This window comes from Psittacula echo (assembly GCF_963264785.1).
Source record: "Psittacula echo genome assembly, chromosome: 2".
Classification (NCBI taxonomy): domain Eukaryota; kingdom Metazoa; phylum Chordata; class Aves; order Psittaciformes; family Psittacidae; genus Psittacula; species Psittacula echo.
This window is the reverse complement of record NC_137737.1, coordinates 101,868,586-101,886,438: the sequence shown is the minus strand read 5'-3', so window position 1 is coordinate 101,886,438 and position 17,853 is coordinate 101,868,586. Positions and strand designations below refer to the sequence as shown.

Below are 17,853 nucleotides of genomic sequence, written 5' to 3'. Positions count from 1 at the left end.
AATCTGATATATTAGAGAAATCATTGGGGTCAGTCAAGTACACTGAAACATAAGTCTCTGAAGAGACTTGGCACTTGCTATTCCCAGGGGAAGAGACACACACACACCCCCCCCAGACAGCAAACAATGACTTGCAGACCCATCTGCTGAGCGCTCCCCTTCCCTGCAGCTTACAGCTCTGCAATACTATGGGATGAGCATGACAGCATTTAATAAACTCTTTGCAAGTTACCATAATTATGCAATGTATCAAGTGGGAAAGAATCAGGCTCTGGTGGTGCTTTTTGTTAGGTGGAGGAGCGGGAGGTTAGCTGATAATTACATTTATAGTAATGATTTAATCCAGCCACTCTAAGTGTCATGCTTATGTCAGCTGAATAACTTCAAGTCACACATTATTTATAAGCATCACAAATCAAATAAACAAAATCCGCTCTATCACTGGAAAATACTTTCAGTACCTGGTTAGAAAGACTAATTGCAGGTAGACATGACCTTGCTACAACCCTATTAGAGATGTTATCAAAGTTGTGCTTTCTATTTGCTCCCTTTAAGTTGTCCCTGACATAAGTAAAAAACTTTAGGTGTTGAAGGAAATGGAAGCACCCTGCTAGAATGTTTCAGAAGCACGTTCAGCAAAACTGTCATGTGTTCAGGCATCAACATGTTTTTCTTTCAAACTCATTCAGAACAGACTACTAGAAAGCTTATGACAATAGTTTTATAGTAGCAGTTCAAAGATAACACAGGCCTGGATATCAGACTGCTTTTTCCTTAGGGAAAATATTTGAAGTGTTTATAAATTGGAAACCAACAGATTATGTCTCAAGTATTTTCTACAATGTTGTAACATAACTAAAACTGATAAAACGTACCTCCCATCCTGAATAAACTGCTATATTAACATAACTGTCACCTGTAATACCAGCAATTGAGAGATCTTTTTCAATTGTTAGCATCTTAAATAAAAAAAAAAAAGCAACAGTTTGAACTGAAAACTGTCAAAACTAAACCACACACCTTACTGTTCTATCCCTAATAGGTATAACATACCATGACTGCCAACATTTTCATTTCTTGAATCACAGTATGCACAGTGCACACGTACAACGTTACAAATTACAATCCACTCACAACAAATGCTGATTTCAGTTAAAAACCTCTTTATTAAGACCAATCCAAAACAGCAATTCTAATACTTTACAGTAACAATTTCAATGCATAATTTAGGAAAATTACTGATTTTCACATCCTTTTCATCTGTACATTCCTACTTCTGTGTATGTATTATACATAGCATCATTATGATTTCCCATTGGGATTACATAACCGCATTTAGTGCGATTTCTTTGGTTCAAAGTGATGAACTTCTTCCTCAAAGGCTTCATAAACTTCCTCCATTGCACATATGCTGCTGCTATAGATCCATGAATTAGAAGTGTTTTCTTTAAATTTCTCACTGAGTAAGCCGTCCACTTTCAACACAAGTCATCATCTGATGATGATTAACAATCGAGAAGCTGCACTATATTCTCTAAGCATTTTAAATAGTAGGCATGTAGCTCATTTTCTTCTGGCTGTGGAATAGCTAAAAGGAAATAAAAACCCCATGATTTGAACTTCTAGTTAATTCTTACTAAAAAAATTACTTTTCCAAAGATTGCATCAAATGCCTTGCTAGAATTCATTTATGATCTTTTATCTTCATTTATGATAAAGTACTCATACTTTATGTTGCAAATTCTGGTTTTTTGTTTTGTTTTGTTCAAATGCTAGATTTTCACAGCTTTCCAAGCCCTCACTTGGTTGTGACAAAAAAGTGAGAACTGCCTTTTGGTTATGCTATGTTACAATCAAGTCATGCTTTGTTCTTCCTCAAACTTCTCCTTGGGCTCAGCAAAGTGAGAAATGTAAAATAACAATAGCCATGTTGAAAAATTCCCCCATTTACACTCAGGAGAACAATCTACCTTTTTAGCCCAATTATTACTGTAACATGATCAAGGGATATTTATTAGGGTAGGCTAGTTGAGAACCTTAATGCAGGAAAATAGAGACTGCAACTTCGCATGACTGTAAACTGCAACAATTACAGTTCATACTCAATACCTTCATACTCAATATTCTGATATTTCAATGGTTATTGAATTAAAAATTGCTATTTCAGTCTAGAACTTTGTGTTCTAAAGCAGTACCTAAATAAATGGGGATTAATGTTATGAGGCGCTGGTCTGAAAAGATACATATTTCTACCTTGCTGATTCAACATACTGTTTTGAAAACTCCCTGATTAGTGGTAGTTATGCTATAAAGAACAACAAAAACTTACCTATAAATTAACACACTATGAATATATGAAATGTTGCATATGTTATATTTAATAATTGACTTTGTAAAGGATGAGTTTGAAACACTACACTGACAAAATCAATCGATTTGGGTGACAGTACAGAAGGATTAGCATGAGATAGTCTAGCAAGAATACATCTCCTTATTAGTATACTAACAAACAATGTTTAATGTGCGCAGAAATTCTGTGGTAATTTGGTTGTGCAAAGTACCATGGGAACCTGGTATCGTAATCCCCCCAGATTGATAAACCTATTTGGCTACATCTATCGAGCAATTAAAATGAGACATTTGCATATTTCTGCAAGATCAGAGTGTTCCAATAAACCCCAGCTACAGACCAGTGTTTGAACACCCTTCAGAATAAATGCTCTAGAACTGAGGATGGCAACCTATCATATAAAAGCTATTCAAATGATAGTTATATTCAGTTAGTTAAGCAAAAACCTCAAGTCTTCAGAAAGCCAGCTAACTCATGGTACAGTATTTTAAGACTGGCATAACGATCTGTTTTGATGCCTTCTCTCCGTGGCTGAACACAGTGAGGTTGAGCACTGTTAAGCAAAGTCATTGCTAGATGAGCAACTTATCTTATTGCAAACTTTGCTGCAAGCACGATGAGAATTATTGTTACAAACTAACCTTAGCAATTACCTGCGGTATTATTTATAATTTGTTAACCAAGAGGCATTTTTTTATACCTGTATTTATAAGACACCTGACCATAAACCATATTATTACTCACGATTTTAGAGACAAAAGTATCCTTTCAAAAAACTGTAGCACAACAAAAACTTACTGTAATTATATAAATTGAAATGAATTCACAATCTGATTGACAAAAAAACCACAGAACTGGTACTACTTGCAAATAAGACTTACTTTTCTTCGCTAAAGAATAAGCCTCATCTATTATTCTCCTTATTGATGGATTCTTCAAAGTCACTTTTGCCTGTAGCACACAAAACCACACAAAATAGTGACATGACTTTCTTTCTCACATTCACACTTCAACAGCGAGGCTTTGAAAATTAATGTAATTCAGCAGAATCTTAGAATTATCATATGACTGCATCATCATACAGATTGCATTTATATAAGCAGTCACAAATCACAGAGGACAAGCTGCTTCCTTACCATGTTGTTTAACCTCCTACTCTGAGCACTCATGTGAATACAAAAATAAAGTGGAACTGTTACTATAAACTTCATTTTTATTTACTTAAAGGTTGCTGTATTGTTTACTGCATAAAAGTCACATTACAAATTTTTCAAGTATTTTTCAAAATGCTAACCTTCTGATAGTTGTGAAGCAAAGCCCAAAACGAAGCTGCTCCTATTCTCTGAACATCACAACTGTCACTTTCCAAACAGCCAGACAGGACTGCAATCGCTTTATCTAATGAAGAAAATAAAACATAGCAAAAAAAAAAAAAACACCCCAGAAAAAATAAACCACAAAAACCCCAAACTGCATCTAGAAAATATAATCAAACCCACTCAAATACATATACATGTCTCAGTATTTTGGAGCACACTTATTTTTATGACAAGTATTGTATGTCAGAGGAATTACACAAACTTTATTATCAGATTAAATTTAAATGTGCTTATGAAATTGGCAGACTGCATTGAAAGAAGTGTTAAAAAGAATACAGCAAAAAACTAAGCAAGGTAAACATTAGGCCATCAGTAATAAAACATGCACAGCCATCAGCTATGCAGAGAGACTGAGTAAGGCATGAAAATGTTTTACAACTCCCAGTATCCACAATTAGAGCCACATCAGGATGGAAATTAGGATGCTTTTATTTTCCTTAGTACTTATTATGTAGATAATTTCTAACCAATGAGAAATACTTGCAACCCCATGGTAGGTGCCTTAATTTCCTAGCTTTGCTCTGACGCCAGACTCCTAAAGTTTGCTCTATTCACTTTGTGATAAAAGTTCACAGATTATGGAACTGAGTAATGTATGCTTAATTAAGCAGCAAATCAGCCCCTTAGGAAAAAAAGAAAAACATGGACACTATGGAAAACCTGCTAAGAAAGACAGGAACATTCTCTGCAGTTAAATAGGGGAAATAGGCCTTTTAAAAAAAATGAGAAAAAAGCTCTGTGAATGTTGTTACATTAAATATACATGCCATGACATAACACAAAATAGTTTGGCTCAACATTTGTGACTTGCAGGAGCTAATATATTCTGTCCAACTGAAAGACAGGAACTTCATTTATTTCAAACTGACTGACGCAAAGGATCACTCAAAACCTCCCTGAAAATTAGCTCTTTGAAAAACTGCAAAAAATCCTTTTATTCATCATGTGTTACTATATATTATCAGTCTCATTTCTTATTTTTTAGCTATTTGCTTTTCCTTTTGCTATATATGATTTGATTTTCTGCCAAAATATATGTTCTGTAATTATGTCTACAGAAATAATTTTTATGAAAATGCTTTTCTAAATAACAATATTGCGTTCTTGGTCAGTAACTGAAATTGCAACAAAACCATGGTATTATGGAAGGCCCAATATTCTCAGAGTAAAATAGCTTGAATACCTTTTAGATACTTACCATTAGCTAATATCTTGGGCTTATTAGTTGTACTAAAACATATGTTATGTAGAATAAGAAGTGCTAGATGTTGGCTGCTTTTGTGTTTGTATTTACACATTTCCACAATCTGGTCTAAAAACCCATTTATCTTCATAATCATCTGCTGTCCCTCTTCTCCAAAAGATATGTTCAGTAGCAGCTTTAGCCAAAGAGTAGACACATTACTAGGATTTTTATTACTTCCTTTTGGTAATGAAAGAGACAAAAAATTCTGCAGGAAGTTACTCTGTCAGAAGGAAGAAAAAAGATGTTAGAAATTATAATAGTCCATGTTTTGTTCATTGCTGTCTGACCTTCCAGTCTGCACACTTGACCAAAACCTAATATTAATGTTTCATTTACATATTTCAGGAAGCCCATTATTATAGTCAGGATTTTTTTTAAGAATTGCATATGAAAAAGTATCCACATCTTGGTTAAAATATTAATATGGTAAAATACATTTTCTTCTGTAATAATTTATGCAATGTAGTTACAGAAAAGTTGACCATATTTCTTTAAAGGCTAATTCCCATCGCTACCTAAGCTTCTTGCTATGCATTTAGCATTTATGCTCAAAAATAAGCTAGAAAAAATGTAATTGAATCAATGCACTACTTAATGCATACTTGATTCCTTACTTATTATTGCTTGCATTATTAGCACATGTTAAAGAGATCACAGAATATCTCAAGTTGGAAGAGACTTATCAGGATCTATAGTACCACACCCCCCTTCACTGACAGTCATAGGAATGTTGCCTGGTTTTGTAAGCTTTGAAGAAAGAGATCAGTGTGTTGATGTGGCATACACTACTCCTTCCTAATCTCACTGTTTGCCTCCACTTTAAGGAGACTCTGAGCAGATGAAAACCTATTCCCCTGTGACATGGGAGAGAAGTTCTAAGATAACACTCCTATGACTATGATGAAACAAATCCTTGACTAAATATTCCCAACCTCACTGACCTTCAACAACACATACAGGCATCTAGTTAAAAGCTAACAATCTAGCACAAAACCTCATTGTGGTTTTCTTCACATGAATATAATATTGGCAATCTAATTTTCACAGATGGAATTAATAATTCAGCATTGCTTACACTTATGAAAGTAGAGCTCAGGAGAGAGAACAAAGACTAAGTATTATCACACTAGAGTGAAACTCTGAACACAGCAAAAGCCAAACCAATTCACAGACCAACTACCATAGAGAACTCAAACTCTTAGTTTTTATCACAAGTTTGAGTTTCAGCAATTTTATAACTGTATGACTAGATTTTACAGAATTAGCACTACTAAAAGATCATACTTCTCCCTGCCTTCTCTAACAGGCAATTAGGTCCAAGCACAGAACATTGTTAATGTAAATTGAGACAAACTGTTGAAATTATTAAACTACTATAAAAGATCCTAAAAACAAACACACATTTTATAAGTTCTACTGCGTCAGCTAGTTTTATCATATCACCACTGTAGCTGATGTTCTACATGGTTTGACTACTCAAGGTGTGGAATTTATTTAAATGATCAATGTTAAATTTTAACAGAACAGATTTCTCAAAGAAAATTTCATAGAGTGAGGATCATTCAATATGCAAACTAAAAACTGAAAAGACAGTACCTATATATTCTTATTTATAAAATAACAATAGATTCCTAACTAACAGCCAATTATAGACATGCAGGACATCTTCTCTTAAACTACAATTTTTACAAAGACTGTTTCATACAATATGCCTAACAATTTATACAATGTGTAATTTCTTGTTTACCTCCATGCACTTTGTTCTACTGTATGCTCATTTGCATGATCCACTAGTGATTGTTATCAATATATATAGGTATTAAATTTTTTACACTTCACTGAAACTGAGAGGTTATAAAAAGCTCTAGCAAAATTTGGCTCCGTATGCTGTTTCTGCTCAGATTATGAACAGTATCGTATTACATGATTCTCTTTGGGAACAGTAACACAACTGAGGAGACAATGGCTTTGATTTCTGCAGAAGCATCTCCATAAGATCACAGAATATTCCATACAGAAATATGAGGGTTTATTAAAAAGGAAAATGCATCCATCACATTCCTTATATCAAGAATATTATGTACTTACCTTCTGAATAATGCCTTTACAGTCATGAGACAAAGCAAGGTTAGAAAGAAGACAAAAGATGACTTGCTGAATCGGGCTGTTATCATTTGACACATGGGAAGCCAGCTTCAAGACGTTATGCATTAATGAATTGCCAGCTGCACTTCGTGCAGACGGAAGTGATAATGATTGTCCACCACTGGCCCAACAAAGTGAAGTACAACCTTAAAAAAATTGAATGTTTATCATATGAGAAATGCATATATACTTTGAAAAAAAAAAATCTATAGAAAGGGCGGTCTAACAGCTCAAAGATTGAGATGGGACTTTTGAAAGGAGTGTATTTAATTTTTGATTTGAATCACCGTGAAGTTAGTGGGACATGCTTTGAATAGAAATGTGCAGTTTTTACCTGCTGAAAATATCTACATGTATTTCTTTGTTTGACTACACTAAGGGGAAGGGGTTAATCAGTTCAGAGTAGGTAAGTTTGGGTCACCTCATATATCAACTATTTTGAACAGAAAGAAAAAATCTGATGAAGCTGAAACTACTTGTCCTTATTAGCAAGGACTTAAGAAACAAGAAAGACCATCAGGACTTCAGCTTGACTTCCAGTACATCACAGGACATTACATTTTAATTTTATATCCTGCGGTTGACTAATACATATTTGACCATTCTTCAGTCCACATTAAAAAAAAAGTCTTTAGTAAAAAGAAAAAAAAGGCATCACGAGCTCATTTAAGGTATGAGGACATTAACTAAAAAGATGGTTAAAAAGCTCAGAGGCTGTTCAGTTAGTATATTTTAACTAACTAACTCTTTTATGGTATTTTGACAGGGAGAAATCAACAGATTCTTATATGTCTCTTCAAGCCACTAGCAAATCATTACCTGAGTCAATAACCAGGATATGGAATGAGACAAATTCATATTAGCGGAAAAAAAAAAATCACCAAAACCTATTACTTATAAACAGAAATAAAAGGTTGATTCAAATGACAAAGAGAATCTTCATGAAAAATACACAAATATAAGCTAGTGAGACCAATGCACAAATAAATGGAAGAAATTTAGTACAGAATTAAATTATAATACTGTGTATATCAAAACCAGAATGTTCGCAGTAAGGGCTGAAGTACAAACTATATGAATCACAGAATATTAGGAATTGGAAGGGACCTCAAAAGATCATCTAGTCCAATCCCCCTGAAGGAGCAGGAGCACCTAGATGAGGTTACACAGGAAAGCGTCCAGGCGGGTTTTGAATGTCTCCAGAGAAGGAGACTCCACAACCCCCCTGGGCAGCCTGTTCCAGTGTTCCGTTACTCTCACTGAGAAGAAGTTTCTTCTCAAGTTTAAGTGGAACCTCTTGTGTTCCAGTTTGTACCCATTACCCCTTGTCTTACCATTGGTTGTCACCAAGAAGAGCCTGGCTCCATCCTCGTGACACTCACCCTTTATATATTTATAAACGTTGAATATGAAGTACTGATACATTGTTCTCCGAGAGAGAATTCCTAGAGTAGTATTTTTATAGAATACTATTCAGTTTGGCAAGATTTTCACTGTAACCTTCAAACATAATGGTTTGAATTTAATGCTATTTAATCCTTTAATACAATTGTACTTTTGCTAAATTCAATAGACTGAAACAGGATCTGAAAAAAAAGTCTTGAATGCAATAAAATAAAAATTCTTGATAGACTTCGATGGACCAGGGCTTTCACACTTCCCTGTTATGGTATTAATAAACATTCTAAAAGTTTTTCTGTCCTAATTATTCTGGTTAAATATTTTGATGTATTACATCATAAAGTGACTCTCCTACCTGCAGGATAGTTTGCAGTGTAGACACAAAGCAAATGCAGAGCTATTTGCATTGAGGAGTCATCCATTAAAAACCATGGCCATAGTGAACGCAGAACAGGAACAAGATGAGCTTTGAGTGCTGCCATCTACAAGAACATGAGGAAGAACTTAAACTGCTATACTATTAAATACTTTTAAAACGAAGCATAAACAGAATGAGAAAAACATATTTTTATCTTATTGCATCCAATTATTTTGCTGTAAAAGATTGTAGGGAGAGAACTGACACCCTAACTTCAACACTAATGAAACAGATTCTATCCCAGTCAAAACCAGCACTCATTTTAACTACTGAGACAGGCAAACAAAAGTTTATTCATTCCAACTGTGGTTGTTCAAGAGCTCCTTATTCTAAAGTTTTGCTCTACTCCAACTAAACTAATTATTAGAACTCAAAATGCATGGAAATAGAAGACTGCAGTTCTACAGAGCAAACAATAGAAAACTTCAGTTATCAACTGCAACCTCCTCCTCTTCTCCAAGAAACTGTCTCTGCAGACCCCTGACCAAAACAAAACAAAACAAAATATTCCACAATATCTCTTATCTGATAATATGACACAACAAAATTATGGGGACCTTAAGGACAATGAGATGGCTTATTCAGGTCCATAGTTTACATGGTGTTCTATATACAGAAGTTTAGCACAAAAGTGGTGCTAACACATGCCCACAATAGGGATACTTCTGGAAGGTCTGGGTATCTTGGGTTTCCACCAATGCATTTGCTAAAAGTAGCACAAGTTGTACCACAGTGCCAAGACAAATTTAACTGTGAAAGAGAAAACGGGAATGTGTGAAAGGTATCATCAATAAGACAGAGTAGTGATCAGAAAGCAAGAATACAGGAAAGAATGAAAGAAACTAATGTAGAATTTTCCCCATGTTAAAAACAGGTAAGCAGAAGAACCAGTAAAAAAGAAATTGAAAAGCACAAACTGAAAAAAAACCCCAACAAAACAACAAAGAATGTGAAATGAAAAGAAGAAATTCAAAACAAGATTTTTGAGCAAGGAAAATTGTGAAAAAAAAAACCCCAAGACGAAAATAAAATTGTACCTTGCCAGATGAGTGTAATTTAACTCAAAGAAGAATAAATAGCAAACTATTATTTAGGGTTTGGGATTTTATGGGGATTTTTTTGTGTTTTTTTTGGGGGGTATGGTTTATTTTTTTTGCTTGTTTGTTTGGGTTTTCTGTCTTTCAGAAAGGGAAAGGAAAAGAGAGAGTAAAGAAGAAAACGAAACATAACTCTCCAAGATGTGAACTGTCACTCTTATGCAACTTATCTTATGGCCCCACACCATTCCCCACATCCATTTTTTATATTATATGCTTTTAAAATTGCAATTATTAATTTCAGTAAATCTAAAACTTTGGTAGATGATGTTTCAATAAAAACATTGACTTCCTGTGCATGTATGAAATAGTCTTAGGAGGCAGGAATTCATAGTATTTCTACCATTAATATCAAGCTTTAATTTAGCCAGCTTGAAAATAATTTCAAAGTAGAAAAAAAAAAAAAAATCAAGATCTTCATTCACTAACTGAATGTGCTCACATTATTTCAAAGTAAGAATACTTACTTTACATTCTTCATTTTGAAAGAGGCAGTTTCTGAGGAGCAGCATAGAACACCTTAACTGTTTGTTAAGGTTATCCTCCTATCCAGAGAAAAATATTTGAAGATCATCAGCAAAAGACCAGAATTAATTTTGTACAAGAACAAAAGCAATTTCAAAGGAGAGATGCAAATTTAAGACATCAACACTTGGGTCACATCTCTGCAGCAGTTTCCTTCTCATCTCAGGTAGGATTCATCTCAGCTAGCTTTAAACACTAGTATACTAAAAACATTTATAACAAGTTACTACTAAAGATATTTATGTTAAGTTACTTGGAGTCATTCTCATCTCTCTTTATAACCCACAGATACTATTTCTAGGGGCACTGATCTGGACAAATGCAGAGATCAGTAATGTAGAACTCCATATAGCCTACAACTAATGAAGAATGGGTGGGAACACTTTCTGAGTATTTGTTCCACCTTAAAGCAGACATCTAAAACAAGTCAAATGAATCACTCCCCACCTATTTTCCTTCCTTGGGTAACAACAAGGATAAACTAGCTCTGTCTTACAGATCTCTACATTTGGTCAGACCAATCCATGCTTATATTCTCAGTGTCTTGGTTTGCTATCCAAAATCACAGGAATAGTTTCCATCCTGATAAAAATATTACAAAGATAAATACAGACCTTTGGATAGTAAAGTCCTATACTGAGATTCAAACATGCAAGTAAACAAAAAAAAAAAAGAAATCTATCTTTGTGACAGTGCTGTGACACTAAAAGGCTAATGATGGCTGATCTAACTTCTATGAAGTTGACATACTAAACCACTTCTGAAAGATAATCAAATTCCAATAGCTTGTTCACCACAGCAGACAATTTCTGTTCTATCAAGCATAAAGGAACAAAAATATAAAATAGGATTCTTGCTTAAACACAGACAAGGTGACACAACAATACTTGCTTATAAATTGTAACATACAGTTGATGACATTTAGAGAAGAAATAAAAGCTTACATCAAAAAACTTAATGAAAGTCAGGTGTAAGATGAAAAAAACCCATGAGTAGTAACTCTAAGATGTTCTCTCAAGGAACTCCCTATTTATTTAACAAATACTAATATCACTAAATCCTATAAAATGCTACAAGCTACAACTTATATTTATGTTAAACTTCTGTAAGGTTGAAAAAGCTATAGATTGTCGATGGCACTGTCTGTATATATTTGTTTTAGGTTACCTTGATTTTTACCACAATGCTATTTTGAGGTGTTTTGGTTCTCTTTCTCTTTTCTTTCCCTTTTTCTTTGAAAGCTTAGCTATTTGTAAGTAGTTTTCATGCCCTTAGTTAAGATCACAGTAGTTATTGTGAACAAAAAGGAGTATCAGGTAAAACAGTTAAAAGAAAAAGAAAAGAAGCTCCGATAACTTCACTTTCAGAACTGTGCCTCAAAGTGGGCTGGGGGGCAGTTTTGTGAATCATCAGCTGAATCTTACTTTTCCTCACGTGAAACTAGATTGCTTGTCATTGCTGACCTGACCAATTTGGTGGCCTTCTATGATGGGGCTACGGAACTGATGGACAGGGGCAGAGCACCTGACATCATCTACCTGGACTTGTGCAAAGCCTTTGACACTGTCCCACACGACATCCTTGTCTCTAAATTGGAGAGACATCAATTTGATGGGTGGACCACTTGGTGGATAAAGAACTGGCAGGATGGCCGCACGCAAAGAGTTGTGGTCAATGGCTCAATGTCCGGGCTGGAGACCAGTAATGAGTGGTGTCCCTCAGGGATCGATGTTGGGACCGATCTTGTTCAACATCTTTGTCTGTGACATGGACAGTGGGATTGAGTGCACCCTCAGCAAGTTTGCCAATGACACCAAGCTGTGTGGTTCGACTGATATGCTGGAAGGAAGGAATGCCATCCAGAGGAACCTCGACACGCTTGTGAGGCTGATGCCAACCTGATGAAGTTTAACCATGCCAAGTGCAAGGTCCTACACCTGTGTCAGAGCAATCCCAGGCACGGCTACAGGTTGGGCAGAGAAGAGATTCAGAGCAGCCCTGCAGAGAAGGACTTGGGGGTGCTGGTCAAAGAGAAAATGAACATGAGCCGGCTTCAGTGTGCGCTCGCAGCCCAGAAAGCCAACCGTATCCTGGGCTGCATCAAGAGCAGCGTGACCAGCAGGTCAAAGGAAGTGATCCTGCCCCTCTACTCTACTCTCGTGAGACCTCACTTGGAGCACTGTGTGCAGTTCTGGTGTCCTCAACATAAAAAGGACATGGAACTGTTGAAACAAGTCCAGAGGAGGGCCACGAGGATGATCAGGGGACTGGAGCACCTCCCATATGAAGATAGGCTGAGAAAGTTGGGGCTGTTCAGCCTGGAGAAGAGAAGGCTGTGTGGAGACCTCATAGCAGCCTTCCAGTATCTGAAGGGGACCTACAAGGATGCTGGGGATGGACTATTCATCAGGGACTGTAGTGATAGCACAAGGGGTAAAGGGTTAAAACTTAAAGAGGGGAAGTTTAGATTGGATCTAAGGAAGAAATTCTTTACTGTGAGGGTGGTGAGGCACTGGAATGGGTTGCCCAGGGAGGTTGTGAATGCTCCATCCTTGGCGGTGTTCAAGGCCAGGTTGGATGAGGCCTTGGGTGACATGGTTTATTGTGAGGTGTCCCTGCCCATGGCAGGCGGGTTGGAACTAGATGATCTTGAGGTCCTTTCCAACCCCTAACTATTCTATGATTCTATGTACCACATATGATGAACAGCACAGTTACATATGATATAGCAATATATAGTCCCAGCTCAGCAAAGAAATCTGCCACAAAGGCTTTTGCAAATTTTTTTCAAATAATTCTAAACTAAACAGTGTTTCTGACCTTTCTCAGAGGCTCTTTTCTTTCAGGTTTTAAATTCCTCCTACATTTAGGAAAGGAACAAACATCCCCAGATTTTCTCTTCTCAACCCAAGAAATATCAACCTTGCTGGACATATCCAGGGCAGGACACCTTCCAGCCTCCACCCCTTGAACAAAGGATAACAAATGTGCTTAGGAGATCTCAAGAAAAAATATGGTAGCTTTCAAATGTCAGGGTCAAACTCAAATTCTTTTAAGAGCTCACTGTTATAAAGCACAGTTCCACACTCCCAAATCAAGGCTAATGTCTGGATCTGCCTTGGAGAAAAATATTATTGAGCTCAAACAATGCAGAAATATCCTGTAGGAAGATGCTTTCTGCAGTTTCTGCTTTATGTGGAAGTGGACAAGATATCAAAGTTGACAGCAGAGGTTATTGTTTGTATTTTAATAATTCTTTTAGATGAAAGTGGTAGAAAACAACAGGTTGCCACAAAAATCTTATGAAACACTTGTCTGATGATAAATAATCTATGTATAGGTGTGGTAAGCAAGAGCTGGCTGATGTGATAGTCTGGAACAATTGGAAGGCAAGTTACGAAAAAAAAAAAAAGGCTAAAGAGATTGTGAATGCAGAGAAGAAACTGCGAGTACAAGTGGTGGAAGGACCAGAAGTATGAGGTAAAAAACCAACTCTGACAAGAAGTTATAGCGAGGGACAATTGAGTCTGATGACAAGAGACTGTGACATCCAGACCAAATATGCAGGACAGAAAACGAATTAGAATTGGAAGCCAGATAATATGACAATGTAGAGAATAAAAAACTGCGACTTACATGTGCAAGCAGAATTGGTTTCAGAGTGTGGAGAAGACTGACTTGGTACAGAGACAGACAACAACAAAATGGCTAGCACTAGTTGGAAGACACAGAGAGAAAACCTGAGAAAAAGAAAAAATACTATTGTGGAAACCAGATGGGAAAAATTGGCTGGATTGGATAGGACCATGAAGTCAAGGCTGAAAATCCAAGTATGTTTTAAAATAATACAGTACTCTCAAATATTGCTGTGAGCTAAATACATATAAATTGCAAGCACTGACAGGTGACAAATGCATGAACATGTAGGTGTGTGAATGTCTGAAACTGAACTTTAGAACTCTCAACCAGAAGCCTGCTAGCTCCTGGCTTCAACTAGAATGGGCTAGTTGCTAATTCTGATAACCTGGACTAAAAATGGGAAGTCCTGAATCCTCCAATTACTGAAAAGACATGAGACAGAACCACTAATTCTGAGGCCTATCATGTATTGTATTTAGCATACAGGATATTTAGATTAAGTAAACAGGAGCTTAAGAGTTCTGGAAAGAAAAGTTAGTGGCAACAAGGATTTCTGAAAAGAAACAGTCTCTGAAAGAAAGGGTCACTCTGCAAGTGAGGGAAGATCCAGGAGACTAGAGAGACACATAGAGACAAACATCAGTGCATGTCCAGGGTCTCTGGCCAGTAACACCTAAGACTGGTAACTGAGCAGCTGCAAAGCACCATCTGATGTCATTTTCTGCCTGACTTTCCTGAACCAACAGACGTTTACATGTTGGAAAGGGAAATTGAGACCTAATGACTGGGTGGTAGAGTGTGTAAGATAATCAAGTTGGAAAAAGCTCTAAAATCACTGAAACTTTATGAAACCCTAGTATCCAGATCCAATACAAGCTGTCATTTACTCCGTCTCACCTGTGACAGGTAATAACAGTACCGGCCTCAAGAAAACAAACAAACAAACAAGAGCTTGGAAGTGCCTTAACATACCAGTCTTCTGATTTTTATAGTTACCTTTTTTTTCTGTGCTTTCCCAGCCTTTAAGGAATCCAAATTCAGCTGCGCATGAATATGTTTCATGTTCTCTATACAGGTGTTTATCAAGTCAACTGAAAGACAAAAAATATTAGCATTTTGAAGTTCATTCATAATCAGAAGTATTTTATGAAACATAAAATATCTTTCTTGCAATGATCTTGATCACTGTTACCCTTCTGAACCGAGATTTAAGGATCAGATGTTCAAATTGTGTGAGTTCATACCATATGTTATCTTGATTACCAGGGAGTAACTGTCTCTGAAATAGAATGCATCTAGTTGAATGATCTTAAGAAGCAAGAATACATTTGAATCCTTTTGCAACAGAGTCCTGTGAGAAGAATGTCAAAAGGAAGGAATACTAAGATGGATTTGGGAAGAAGAGGATAGCAACTCATAACTCTTCAGGATATCTTCAACAATGCTGCCTAGAAGAGGCAAGAGGTTATGGCATGCATTTATCTTATCTTACCCAACTTTTTGATAACAGCAGCAGATTTGCTGCATCTGAGGCAGAAGGCAAGCAAATGTTGAGGTGATATGAAGTGTAAAATTTTGAATTAGGCTTTTTCCTTGGGATCTAGAGTCTTTAATTCACCACAAGATCATGGAGTGAATACATCAGTGGCCAAGGGAAGAACTAGGGATCTCATATGAGACTTCTGTAAGGCCTTTGACACAGTCCCCCACAACATCCTTCTCTCAAAATTTGAGAGATACGGATGTGATGAATGGACTGTTCAGTGGATAAGGAATTGGTTGGATGGTTACACCCAGAGAGTAGGGGTCAACGGCTCACTGTCAAGATAGAGATCGGTGACAAGTGGTGTCCCTCAGGGGTCCATACTGGGATCAGTATTGACATATCTGAGGGATGGGATGCCATCCAGAATGCCCTGGACAAGCTTGAGAATTGGGGCTATGTGAACCCCATGAGGTTCAACAAGCCCAAGTGCAAGATCCTGCGCCTGGGCCAGGGCAGCCACTGGTATTTTAATGCAGCCTGAGATGAACGGATTGAGACCAGCCCTGCCAAGAAGAACTTGGGGTTACTGGTGGATGAACAGCTGACAATGTACACTTGCAGCCCAAGCGGCCAACTGTACCCTGGGCTGCATGAAAAGAAGTGTGACCAGCATGTTGACAGGGGCGATTCTCCCCCTCTATCCTACTCTGGTGAGAATCAACCTAGAGTACTGTGCTCAGCTCTGGGGTCCTCTGCCCAGAGGGCCACAAAAATGAGCAGAGGAATGGAACACCACTACCATGAAGAAAGGCTGACAGTTGGGAATGTTGATCCTGGAGAAGAGAAGGTTCTGGGAAGATCTTATTGCAGCCTTTCAATAGTTAATGGGGGTTGTAAGAAAGATGGGGACAAACTTTAGCAGGATCTATTGCAATAGGACAAGGGGTAATGGATTTAGAGTAAAAAAGCAGGGATTTAGACTAGATATAAGGAAGAAAGTTTTTACAATGAGGATGGTGAAACACTGGAACAGTTTGCCCAGAGAGGTAGTCGGTGGCCCATCTGTAGAAATATTCAAGGTCAAGTTGGACAGGGCTCTGAGCAACCAGATCTAGTTGAAGATGTCCTTGTTAATTGCAGAGGGGTTAGCCTAAATGACTTTTAAAGGTCCCTTCCAACCCAAATTATCGTATGATTCCGTGATCATAGGCTTATGGGATAATTCAAGTTGGATGAGATTGCCATCAGGTGCCATCTAGTCCAACCTCCTGCTCAAAGTAGGATCAGCTATAAGATCAGGAAAGGTTTACTTGTGGCCTTATTCAGTTGTGTCTTGAAACTGACCAAAGACAGAGACTGCACAGTATGTCTAGCTACTGTTCTACTGCCTTTGAATGGAAAATATTTCTTAATAGCCAGTTTGACACATTTCAATTTATGCCCATTCTCTCTTGCCCTCTTACATCATGCACTGCTGTGGAAAACCTGGCTCTGTCCTCTCCAAAATCCCAGAGGTACCAGAGGGCTGCTATTAGGTCCTCCCAAAATGTTATTTTTTCCAGATTGAACACTGCCAGTTTCCTCAGTGTTTCCTTTAAGGACAAGTAGGAACAACCACCTTGGTGGCCCTCTGCTGAACTTACTCGTTTGTTGATGTCTTTCTTGTACTGGGCCAAAACTGGATGTATTACTCTGGGTTTGGTTTGACAAGTGCTAAGTAGAAGAAAGATAATCCTTTCCCCTTAATCTACTGGCTGTGTTCCCTGCTAATACAGCCCAGTATGCTGTTATTTTTATCGCATTCAGCTTCTTGCCTACTAAGACCTCAAGGTCCTTTTCAGCTCCCCAGTCAGCTTGTACTGCTGTAAGGGGTTGTTCCTTTCCAGGTGCAGGATATCTTAAAAAGTAATCCCTAACAGTTCAACAGGTGATGTTAGAGCTACAGATATCTTCAGGACATTGATTTGAACCTCAGAACTTCTCTTCCTTTTCTCTAAGGTTTCTGTTGCATCACAGCAAGGATGATGTGAAGGCTTCTGTACTGTAAAATGTGACGCACTTCATGCACTGGTACTGCCTTCACAGGAAGTTAGGTCTTGGATGATCTAGAGGGTCATCATCTGCAGAAGAGCCCTGATTAAAGCAAGGGCTGAGCAGACTACTAGCT

General features: G+C 37.2%; 1 protein-coding gene across 1 annotated transcript in view; it reads right to left on the bottom strand.

Moving 5' to 3' along the window:
- Positions 1–222: 222 nt before the first annotated feature.
- The window catches only part of RTTN (rotatin), a 93,320-nt gene continuing 75,689 nt past the window's right edge, over positions 223–17,853 (bottom strand). Inside the window, exons 42-49 of the mRNA XM_080609782.1 lie at positions 15,197–15,291; positions 10,504–10,581; positions 8,877–9,003; positions 7,064–7,266; positions 4,928–5,195; positions 3,645–3,748; positions 3,232–3,301; positions 223–1,588 (exon numbers count right to left, since the gene is read on the bottom strand). Coding sequence (XP_080465908.1) covers positions 1,506–1,588; positions 3,232–3,301; positions 3,645–3,748; positions 4,928–5,195; positions 7,064–7,266; positions 8,877–9,003; positions 10,504–10,581; positions 15,197–15,291 — 1,028 coding nt within the window. The 3' untranslated portion in view covers positions 223–1,505. The remainder of the gene's footprint in view (positions 1,589–3,231; positions 3,302–3,644; positions 3,749–4,927; positions 5,196–7,063; positions 7,267–8,876; positions 9,004–10,503; positions 10,582–15,196; positions 15,292–17,853) is intronic.